This window comes from Silurus aristotelis, assembly GCF_946808225.1.
Source record: "Silurus aristotelis genome assembly, chromosome: 13".
NCBI lineage: Eukaryota > Metazoa > Chordata > Actinopteri > Siluriformes > Siluridae > Silurus > Silurus aristotelis.
Genome location: NC_139586.1, coordinates 7,609,271 through 7,621,592, shown reverse-complemented (window position 1 = coordinate 7,621,592; position 12,322 = coordinate 7,609,271). Strand labels below are relative to the sequence as shown.

At 40.8% G+C, this 12,322-nt stretch overlaps 1 protein-coding gene across 4 annotated transcripts; it reads right to left on the bottom strand.

Moving 5' to 3' along the window:
* Nucleotides 1-4,518: 4,518 nt before the first annotated feature.
* Nucleotides 4,519-11,204, bottom strand: cmtr2 (cap methyltransferase 2). Of its 4 annotated transcripts, none has more exons than XM_083557887.1 (2): nt 11,184-11,204; nt 4,519-7,670 (listed from the first exon to the last, which is right to left on the bottom strand). In XM_083557887.1, the coding sequence occupies exon 2, from the start codon at nt 7,659-7,661 to the stop codon at nt 5,442-5,444; it is 2,220 nt and encodes a 739-aa protein (XP_083414013.1). In that variant the 5' UTR covers nt 7,662-7,670; nt 11,184-11,204; the 3' UTR covers nt 4,519-5,441. The 4 variants fall into 4 exon arrangements, with proteins under 4 accessions (XP_083414013.1, XP_083414014.1, XP_083414015.1 ...); XM_083557888.1 differs by lacking the exon at nt 11,184-11,204 and adding an exon at nt 9,175-9,461; XM_083557889.1 differs by lacking the exon at nt 11,184-11,204 and adding an exon at nt 8,021-9,069.
* Nucleotides 11,205-12,322: the final 1,118 nt, after the last annotated feature.

Sequence of the window (12,322 nt, the reverse complement as noted above, 5' to 3'; positions counted from 1 at the left end):
AGGTTTGGCCTCTACATATTTCACACAGGTGGAGGCATGGCCTCAACATCTTTCACTCAGGTGGAGGCATGGCCTCAACATTTTTCACTCACGTGGAGGCGTGGCCTCAACATCTTTCACTCAGGTGGAGGCATGGCCTCAACATCTTTCACTCAGGTGGAGGCATGGCCTCAACATCTTTCACTCAGGTGGAGGCGTGGCCTCAACATCTCTCATTTAGGTGGAGGTGTGGCCTCAACATCTTTCACTCAGGTGGAGGCATGGCCTCAACATCTTTTACTCAGGTGGAGGCATGGCCTCAACATCTTTCACTCAGGCGGAGGCGTGGCCTCAACATTTTTTCACTCAGGTAGAGGTGTGGCCTCAACATCTTTCACTCAGGTAGAGGTGTGGCCTCAACATCTTTCACTCAGGCGGAGGCGTGGCCTCAACATTTTTTCACTGAGGTAGAGGTGTGGCCTCAACATCTTTCACTCAGGTAGAGGTGTGGCCTCTACATCTTTCACTCAGGTGGAGGTGTGGCCTCAACATATTTCACACAGGTGGAGGCATGGCCTCAACATCTTTCACTCAGGTGGAGGCATGGTCTCAACATCTTTCACTCAGGTGGAGGTATGGCCTCTACATCTTTCACTCAGGTAGATGCGTGGCCTTAACATCTTTCATTCAAGTGGAGGCGTGGCCTCTACATCTTTCACTCAGGTGGAGGCGTGGCCTCAACATCTTTCACTCAGGTGGAGGCGTGGCCTCAACATCTTTCACTCAGGTGAAAGCGTGGCCTCTACATCTTTCACTCAGGTGGAGGCATGGCCTCAACATCTTTCACTCAGGTGGAGGCATGGCCTCAACATCTTTCACTCAGGTGGAGGCATGGCCTCAACATCTTTCGCTCACGTGGAGGCATGCCCTCTACATCTTTTACTCGGGTGGAGGCATGGCCCCAACATCTTTCAGAGGTGTGGACTCTACATTTTCAACTCAGGTGGAGGTGTGGCCTCAACATCTTTCTCTCAGGTGGAGGCATGGCCTCAACATCTTTCACTCAGGTGGAGGCATGGCCTCTACATCTTTCACTCAGGTGGAGGCGTGGCCTCAACATCTTTCACTCAGGTGGAGACATGGCCTGAACATATTTCACTCAGGTGGAAGCATGGCCTCAACATCTTTCACTCAGGTGGAGGCATGGCATACACTGTCCACTCAGGTGGAGGCATGGCCTCAACATCTTTCACTCAGGCAGAGGCATGGCCTCAACATCTTTCACTCAGGCGGAGGCATGGCCTGAACATATTTCACACAGGTGGAAGCATGGCCTCAACATCTTTCACTCAGGTGAAGGCATGGTCTCAACATCTTTCATTCAAGTGGAGGCGTGGCCTCTACATCTTTCACTCAGGTGGAGGCGTGGCCTCAACATCTTTCACTCAGGTGTAGGCGTGGCCTCAACATCTTTCACTCAGGTGAAAGCGTGGCCTCTACATCTTTCACTCAGGTGGAGGCATGGCCTCAACATCTTTCACTCAGGTGGAGGCATGGCCTCAACATCTTTCGCTCAGGTGGAGGCATGCCCTCTACATCTTTTACTCAGGTGGAGGCATGGCCCCAACATCTTTCAGAGGTGTGGACTCTACATTTTCAACTCAGGTGGAGGTGTGGCCTCAACATCTTTCTCTCAGGTGGAGGCATGGCCTCAACATCTTTCACTCAGGTGGAGGCATGGCCTCTACATCTTTCACTCAGGTGGAGGCGTGGCCTCAACATCTTTCACTCAGGTGGAGACATGGCCTGAACATATTTCACTCAGGTGGAAGCATGGCCTCAACATCTTTCACTCAGGTGGAGGCATGGCATACACTGTCCACTCAGGTGGAGGCATGGCCTCAACATCTTTCACTCAGGCAGAGGCATGGCCTCAACATCTTTCACTCAGGCGGAGGCATGGCCTGAACATATTTCACACAGGTGGAAGCATGGCCTCAACATCTTTCACTCAGGTGAAGGCATGGCCTACACTGTCCACTCAGGTGGAGGCATGGCCTACACTGTCCACTCAGGTGGAGGCATGGCCTCAATATCTTTCACTCAAGTGGAGGCGTGGCCTCCACATCTTTCAATGAACTGGAGGCCTGGCCTCTGCATTTTTCATTCAGTTGGATGTCTGGCCTCAACATCTGGTGTGGCCCCAACATCTTTCACTCAGTTGAAGGTGTGGCCTCAACAGTGATAGAAATAGTGCAGATTAATATTAAGGACACTGCATGACCAGATACTGAGCCACCAGGCTGAGAATGTGGGGTGAAGTTTTCTTCTTCTATATTTAATGTTTTTTTTTTTTTATCTTTGCAATCAAATTCCAGATTTAATTTTTTTACAGTTCTGGTGTTTAAACAGATTCCCAGTGGTGTGAAGATGATAGCTCAGGCAATTTACCTTATTTCAAGTCAAGTCAAAAAGCTTTTATTACCATTTCAGCCATATATAGCTGATGCAGTACACAGTGAAATGAGACGTTCCTCCATAACCCTGGTACTACATAAAACAGCATAAAGCTACATAACAGAAAACACAGAGCTGAGGACTAGTGAGTGTCCTCGCCACATAAAGTGCATCGTGTCCAACCTGGTGCAAACAGTGCAAGACAGACATTGCAAAGACAACACAAAACAGTGTAGGACATATACACCAAACACCAAATAGTGCCACCAGTAAAACCTACTGTATATTATACAGTGCGGTGTGTAAGAGAGAACTGAGTACAGGCGTGTACTTGTAAGTAAACAAAATGTAAACAAAAGGGTTTATGTAGCAACAATAGCAGCAAGCAAAAGGACATGCAGCATGTAAACAGTTTGTAATAATGAAGTAATAAAATATGGGTGGTGCTGAAGATAAGGATGTGTAAAATGAGTACGAGTGTGTGTTTGAGTCCAGGTTGTAAAGCTCAGCATCACAGTTGTGTGTGTGCATGAGTTTCAGTTCAGTTCTGTGTTGAGGAGCCTGACGGCTTGAGGAAAATATTTGCTTTTTTTTAAATTTTTTATTTTAATAAAGCATCATCATGGAGCATGTGCTCAATGTACTAATTTGGGTGCTTCTTAACCAGTACAGAATCGTCCAGTTTACCATTTTCAATTCCATAAACACTACTGCCCTCTACTGCTATGGAGAGTTAATTCATTCTTTTCTATAGCACTCTGGAGCTTCTGCAGTTTAAGTGACGTGGCAAATTCTACAATACCTACAAGTAACTGAAATGATCATGTAGGGCCACTTTGAGAGTTACTACTAATTCTTCATAAACATATAAAATGTTTTTTTTATTGGTGTCATTGCATTTTTGGAACTTTAAGGTAATAGTCGAGCAATAACAGGCAATGAAACAGTCAATGTGTGTGTGAACATTTACACCACTGGGTTTTGCTTTGTAATGATGAATCTTTGTGCCATTAGCTATTTTATTTCTTATTAGAGTGATGTACCAAAAAGATGCAAGAAGTCTAATTAGTGTCTTCACAGTCAACAGCTCACTAAACACATCCAATGTGTTTAGTTTGATTTGCGTAACACGCTGATATGTTGATGTGCACGATGTGTCATTTTTAATTACACAAAGACATAATAATTTGCTAATGAGTAACAGTTCTAAAAAGGCCCTGGTACATTTCTTAGTATGTGAGGAATCAATTCTGACAATAAGCAAAGTCATGTACATAAGCAATTATGATTTTCTAAATGACATGGCATATCGTCTAACATTTAATTAGATCATTCAATCAGATAAATATGTCAAACTAGACAAGATCAAAGTAATCAACTCAAATTGAAAGCGATGAAGCCGACTACATACGACTTACTGACAGAACACAAGAAGGGAGACAAACTGGTTTAGGACTGCAGTTCCCATGCAGTTCTGCCTTTAAGCGCCAATCACTCAACTGGGAAACCAACAGAAGTAAAACATGAAAATGAGAGACATAAAAAAAAAATACTGCTCTTCAAGTAGTAGCTTAGTGGTTTAGATGTTAGGCTTAGGATTGGAAGGTTATGAGTTCAAATCCCAGCACCACCATGCCACTGTAGCCTTCAACTGTCATCTGCTCAGTCATATGAATAATAATTGACGTAAATGTCACGTACAAATGCAAACTGAACTTTAAGACAAGACGTTAAAATAAGTCTGTTATTATGAACAGCACAGTGTGTGGTTTTCTAAATGTCCATCAATCATCTGGTTAATCTACATCCAAAATAAGATGATTAATTTTCCACTCCATAAAATATCCGGCAAACGTCTCATACATGTTTCTCATTTCATGTTATTACAGGGTTTTGTAATAATAGTAATAATAATAATTGGAAAGTAATTAAAAATCTAATTACATGTGGCATCAAAACAATGTTGGTTTAAAAAATGTGTGTGTATTATATATATATATATATATATCACATACATACATACATACATATACACATACACACACACACACAAATATATATAATTTCTTCCTAATACAAAACATATTTTTATTCAGTGGAAGACTCTAGAAACATATTTAACACCACCATATATCCAAAAATAAAGCATTTTTAATAAAATAAATAAATAAACAAACCCGCTGACCGAAAAATAGTAGCGACTTAATGTGCTTGTTCAATTACTTCAAATTATTTACAGATAAAGCAAATGAATCATTCGAAAGCATAAAACAAAGCACACTGCATAAGACAATCAGAAGTTCTGTGTATTTTCTCAAACTATAAAGATTTGGGTCCCAAAGTACAATCTGTGAGAGCGTTACATGAACCTTATACACTATTACTGCACTTGGATTAAAAATAATAATAATAAAATAAGAGTTGAGCTTTAAGGATGGTGTGAATTACACTCCCGAGTCATTTCTCCCAGCTCAGTACTGGAATACTGTTCAATCTCAGTCAGAAAAATGAAACAAAGCCCTGTGGATTAAGAATGATGGATGTGATAGACAGGATACTTGTAGAATAATTTTTAATCAATTCCCTAATTGTCAAAAGCCGGAATTTGCTGTCATATGCCAAGTCAGTCACCTTTTAATAAGGGGCATATAAAAAAATGGTGATTACGGATCCTTGAGGACTGGGATTGAGTTTCAGTGGGACGGAGACATAGAGGGTGTCACCAAAGTCTCTATACAAAACAGGGAAATAAACTCTTTAGGCTTTTAAACGTCTTCAAATATGTAACATACTTCAATCTCATGATTGATCGGGAATCTGTCACAGGATTGCGATGGATTTGATGCATGGAATTTGTGCCACGCTTAAGAAAAAGGCTGAAAGGGTGGAAGTGGACTGACGGAATAGTGAATGTGTGTACATCTACTAACGGAGTAACGTACAATGTGGTCCTGGGAAACGTAGTCCCGTATCTATAGAGGATTTTCAGGACACCCTGAAGCCTGTTATCTTTTCTTCTGCAATGCTAGAAGTAAATGGAGCTGCTGCCTCAAAACAGTGTTATTGAGGCTGGACAGAAATTGAGGCAGTGAACCTCTGGTCAGTTCTGCCATCGGAGCAAATTGTAGAATCTGCCTGCCTGGCTCTACTGTTCTCATTTGGTCCAGGACCTCCTGGAGGACGGTCTTGATCTGAGGTACTGAGGTGAATCCCACACACAACAGCACAACAGGTGGACCGCCAACAAGGCAATGGAAAGTGATAGACTGGAAGCACAGGTGGAGTGCGAGGACTAGAGATGCAGTGAAACGGGTCAAAGCTGTGCTCAATGGAACCACCAGAGATGATCCCTCAGACAGTCGACACAGAGCTGAAAACACACTGCTGAGCAATTCGCGTTGATGAAGTGGGTCTCCATCATGCAAAACAGAAACGCACAGTTCTGGGTAGGAAGGCCCTGGACAGAACTGCAGCTTATTTTCTGGAAGTTCGATATCCCGCCATGATGAATTTCCAACCATCACCATGCAAGAAGAGACAAGTGGATACGAGCAGAGTTTATTTAATGTGAATGCAGGAGATGAGGTCCTGGTGAAGCAAGATCTGCAAGCTGGTGTGGCCAGTGGTTCTTCCTTCATGACCAGTGTGAACTCTTCTAAAGCTTCATTAAGCAGGTCCAATATTTCCAGTTCACAGAAAGCAGAGCTGCGTACTTTTTGCAGTGTCGCTCCCACAAGACCAAACCATGCGTTTAAGTCACACTCAGCCACAGGACCAGTGAGCGCAAAATGATATCCTTCCTCAGCATGAAAATGTTCCTTTATTAATGCTTGGTAAGGTCCATGTGCAAGACGCTGCTTCCACTCCTTATACTGCATCTCCTTGCGCTGGTTAAAAGATCCCATTGGTTTCCTCTGACACGGCTTCCCCCAAGCCATCGATCCACCTCGGCACACCCAGCGTCTGCGTGATAAAGGCTGTACCTGAAAGCGCTGCACGTAGAACTGCACCGCACATGCTCTGACCTGATCTAGATGCTTGCGTTGCTCAGCAGTCATACTGGTAAAGAGGTGCAGGTTCTCCTGGATGGTGTTGATCTGTAGCCCCTGGAAAAACGTGCAGATTTCTTCATGCTGCTTGAGGAAAGAGTTGGAAATGCAGCTTTTTGGAAACAGCGCTGCCGTGGAAAGCATATCTGGACCGTAGTTACGGATTAGCTTTGAGAGCAGCGGCCGGACAACGTCTTTAGATTTAAAGTTCAAACACACAATGTAGACCTCAGAATTCCCGGCTTTACTGGTTGCAGGTTTGAAAACGTGAACCAAGCGAAAGCAGCACACGAGGAGGTAAAGCAGGCAAATGGACGAATGCTCAAAAAGTGTGAACATCTTCAGGACAAACGAGCCTCCTGGGGCAAGCAAGAGTAAAGCGCACACAGTTTCACAGTACTGCAGGGGAGCCACTAAATTCTCCTGCTCACCAGGATCACCCTGGCAGTCAAAGCTTCCGTCTGCGGTGACCAAATCCACACTGCGCATGTTACTAACAAATACTTGCAGCTCCAGCATATGCTTCTGAAGCATGATGTCGCCGGTGTTGTCCGAACCAAAAAACCACCAAGGAAGAGTATGAGCAATGAGTCTGTCGTCTGCAATCGTGCAGCTCCGTGCATTAGCTTCGTGATACGGATTCAGCGTGTTAGCAGCCCAGGTCCAGTCACAGTGCAGCCTGCTGGTCTGGAGGAAATGGTTTAGTGCGGAAATAAATGCTCCAGGAGCTTCGCACAAATGAACCGAGTTCAATTCACAGTTCTGCAGTGCAGTGTCTGGTAAGAGTTTGAAGGTTCCTTGGATCTCGTAGAATTTGGCCCAGGCCTGTGTGCAAAGTTCAGCATTGGCAGTCTCACGGAGGTGGGATGTAACGATGCCCGCTCGGTTGGTGGAGCAAGTGTGTTGGTGCCACACCGGCAAATCTTTGTCACTGAGCTGATTTTTCACCTCGTTCAGGGAGTCTTTCAGAGCCTGCAGAGGTGGATGACTCCATGGTCGGTCACAGAGCACGACACTGGGGTCTGGTAAACACCATTCGGTACCAGGTGGAGCGCTGTACTGCCTCACTTTACTAAAAAGCTGCTTTACCTCCTCCAGAATCACCCCATCAAAAGACTCAAGAGCATCTGGCATTTCTGTAAGCACTGTTTTTTTTGTGCCACGTCCCCTGCTCATCCTCTAAACCTACAGGGAAAAGAAAAAAGGATACACTTGGTCAGAAAGCAACCACATATCCGCCCGATCTAAATCAATCCACCTCTTAATACCATCATTATGGCACCACGACTATAGAAACCACCAATATTATACAGAAACACAGTATAACAGAGTGCTGCATCACAGACAGGTATACTGTACAGCAAGAATGAGTGCCATTAATGAAATGAGAAATTCAACATGTTTTCTGTACATTAGAGTTTTCCTGGGGATATTCAATTAAGGCATTTGTGTGTTTTGGGGTAAATACTACAGAAAAGAAAGCATAAAAGTATAAAGAGTTCCTGAAAAAGCATAACTGTTTTGATTTGGCTGACCTTTCCTCATGATGCCCATCTTATCTTAAAAAGTCTGTTTTGTTGACGTCGTTGTAAATAGATTTTTGCCCACATCAATTTCTTCTCCTCTGTCAGCCATTGTGGAATTTACAAAAAAACATTTAGTATAAACGAATATATTTGAGATTGTGCAATTTGCTACAGTTGCGGTATGCGAGCTCCGACTAATGCGCTCTCCAATCGCCCAATCAAAAGGCGTGAAAATGCTGACGTTATTGTATGCCTGCTAGACGGCACCAGTTTCGCCAACTCAATAAAAGCAACAATTTTATTCTTATACGCTGTAAGCCACAGGAAAACACACTGTTGATTCCGAAGGCCTCAAGACAGATCTCATTGAACCTGGCAACACGTGATGGCCATAACAGCAACTGCGACGTAAACACACACACACACACACACACACACACACACTACTGGAAGCAGTGTAAACGAGAGAAAAGCTAAAACATGAAGATAATAGACGATTGAAAAGAATTAAATGCATATTCATGTAAAAGAAATATATAATAAAATGTAAGTCATTGATTCTGATGGAGTTCCTGATCCTAATAAACCCCTTGAGCTGAACGAATGCTGCATAATACATCACATCATATTTATGTCTGGTGACATAAACAAAAGCTCAACTATTTCTTATACTATTAATTTAATGCAATATTGGCACGTTTATAGCATATACTATATATTTAAAGTTTATATATATTAAGTAACACAAGTTACTGCGTCATCGAGTTTATGTAAAATAACTCAGTAACAGTAAAGACATGAAAAACAAACCTACAAAATTAAAATCTTGTTTGTTTCTATCAGGGTAAATTACAGCAATTTATAAATGTTACCAAAATTTAATTTAACTTGTTTTTAAGTAAAATGAAAACTAAAATAAGATGTCCGCTAGATAACTAGACATGAGCCCGCTGTATGAAGCGCTGAGTCCGGTGTAGCGCATCAAGAAAGACCGGGGTCGTGTTCCGGGCCTGCAACCGAGTAGCAGCTAACCGGCTCTCTTTCCAGCAGGCGTTTTTTTTTTTTTTTTTTTTACGTAACCATTTAAAACAAACTATTGCAAAGTCAAACAATAATAAATTATCCTGAAAGTTTAGGATATTAAATATTTACACATTGCTTACCTTCGATACTATTAAACATGAACCCTTTTAAAACCTATGCAGGCATACTGTTGGGACTGAAAGCAAGGTTGCCAAATATTTCTAACCAATCCCAGAGAAATGCACATTAATTATTGAATGAACGAATGAATGAATGAATGAATGAATAAGATTTTGCAATATAGATGCAGGCAATTGTGCTCTTTACTTAATCTTAATTAGTTTACTTAATCTTAATTAGTTTTAAATACTTCCTACTTCTAGCCTGCTCAATTCATCCCTGCGCCTTTCTAGATGGAGTTCTCTTCAGTACGAAAGACCACTCATTCTGTGCAGCTGAGGATGATTCCACATGAACAGCCTGAAGATCCATAAAGTTCCCTTTCGATTCTGGTTCTTCTCAAGGTTCTTTCCGCATACGTCTCAGGAAGTTTCTTTTTTGGCTCGCTCATGTGAGGAAGTGGTAGGTCAGTGGTTAAAACTTTAGACTTCTAATTAGAAGGTTGTAAGTTCAAATCCCAACCAAACTGCCACTACTGGGCCCCTGAGCAAGGCCCTTAAACCTTAACTGCTCAGTTGTATAAGTAAGATAAGAGTGTCTGTCAAATGCTGCAAATGTCATTAGAGATAAACCTATACATTCCAACTTTGTAACCTCTTTATTTCTGTATAGCTGCTTTGGGACAATGTGTATCATAAAAGGTGGTATACAAATAAAACTGAATTGAACTTCTGCAGTCATTAGTCTAACATACACTCAGTGTCACCAACCGATACACCTGTACATCCAGGTAATTATCCCATCAGTCATTATCACCACACAAATTCTAGCTCAGATTTACTATTTTGACTGGTGTTCCATGAGAGCTGATATTCAGCATAAAAGTGGTGTAATATTAGTTTACTATGTTTTATTCAATAGCAATAGATCATTGCACCGAAACCTAATATGGACTGCCAAATTGCCATTATAGCATGCAATGCAATTATTTATGCTGTAAAGTATTTAATCCTACTCTGTCTAAAACATCACAGTCATGCTTTTTTACTGAATATGAGCACAGCTTTAATTTCGTAAAACCTACAACCAGTTCAAAGCCTGGCCATCCTGATTGTGTCTTGCTTGCATATGACATCTGAAGATGAAAAAATTAAATTAAGGTGACTTCGAATGCAGAATCTTTTCTGATTAATCCAACAATAATTTTAGAATGAATTAAAGTCAAGGGTTTCAAAGCCATTATATGTACAATATCTATACATACAAGCTTGAGTGCTAAGTCTATCTTGAGTGAATATTAAAAATTTTTTGTATAAAATGAAACTTTAAAGTTTTTTCCTGAAATTATTAGCATACTGGGGCAACAACGAGAACAAAGAAAGTGAAAGCAAAAGGGAAATGCAGTATAATAAAACTAAATGTAATGGAGACAAGTGAAGTATCTGGGTACGGTATTATATACGTCATTAGAATGAGATGTTCGACTGATAAATAAGACAGCTTTAGTTAATTCCTGTTAACACACACACACACACACACACACACACACACACACACACACACACACACACACACACACACACACACACACACACACACACACACATGTTCCTTGATGTATAGCTAAATGTAGGGAGGCATTAGAGACAGAAATGTGAAAGTGCTTGAAACCAACATGAACACATTTATATTAAAATTTAATTTAATTAAATTTAATTAAAGTTTTTTTTTTAGATTACTGAGATTAGGAGATCAAGAGAGAGGCTTGTATGCAGCCTAAACTGGAAATGCTGCGTATAAGAGAATAATGTGTGGAAGGATGTAAAACACTTTTCCCACCACTTTTTAGAAAAAATTTTGAGCACTAATTCTTAAAATGAGCAATTAAGTAATAAGTACATTTTAATGTTACAGTTTCAGGCAGAGAGAAAGCTGAAAATGTTCAATCATCTTACTAAAGTGCCTAAACCTATAGACTGAACTGAAGATGGATTTCTCCGGCTTCTCGTGTCTTAGAGGAAGCACGTACCTCTTCTGACCTCCCTTTTTGGTAGCTGTGATGTAATAGAAGAGAGCAGACTGGGCGGTGGCTGATGATATGGAGAAACTGGAAGTTACTATTTTTGTGCTACTTTGTCCTTCCTAAAAATGCCACATTGTCCGGGGCATGTTTTTAAGGTGTGGCCATGAAAATTAAGCGGTAGGCAGGTATCCGGTCTAATGACAGACACTTTATAATTACATATATTCATTTGACTAAAGTTACAAATAGAAAGGTGTGGAGCATAAAAGAATGCACAAATAGAAAGGTGTGTAGCACTGTAAGCTCATTTAACCACTCTATGTTTCGATTGGATTCTGTATCATTTGTATAAAAGCATTTAATGAAAACGCAAAACCTCATGTTACTACTGCTATTTTTAGACATAAAAAAAAGTTCAAGTTCTAAAAAGTAAAAATAAGAAACAGATTTGTGTATATTGAAATGATTGTAAATGTAAAAACAAATACCCTCATTTCCATCAGTGCTCAGTGTGACTAGTTTTTCTGGCTCTTCCACTTCCTACAGTGTAAAAAGAAATCTAATTTCCTTAAAAATTTTTTTACATTTTTTGTGATGTCATTAAATACATGAATACACAGTGGTGTGATACATACAATCCCATTAAAAACCAAATTCAGTGAAGGCAAATATAACCCTAATTCTAAAAAAAAGTCTTATAAACATATTTTACTTCCAATAGTACATAAAAAAAAACATATTCTATTATTTAACCGAGGAAATGTATCATTTAAAGAAGAAACGAGGTCATTTAAAATTTGACGACTGCAACACATCTTAAAAAAAGTAGGGACAGGGCAATGATTGTTACTGTGTAGCATTTTCTCTCCTTTTAACAAACATCTGTATACATCTGGGAAATAAGGAGACCAGTTGCTGCAGTTTTGGGTGAGGAACGATGTGTCCAATTTGTGTTATTGTTCCTGTTTAACAGTCCTGCGACTTCTTTGTCTTATTTTTTATTTCATGATGGCCCAAATGTTTCCAATTGGTAAAAGGCAGGCCACTTCAGCACCCAAGCATAAGATTAGAATTGTTTAGCTGAACTTTGCAAGGCCATGCCTTAAAAAGACATCATTTGAATGGAAGCATATGCTGCTCTAAAA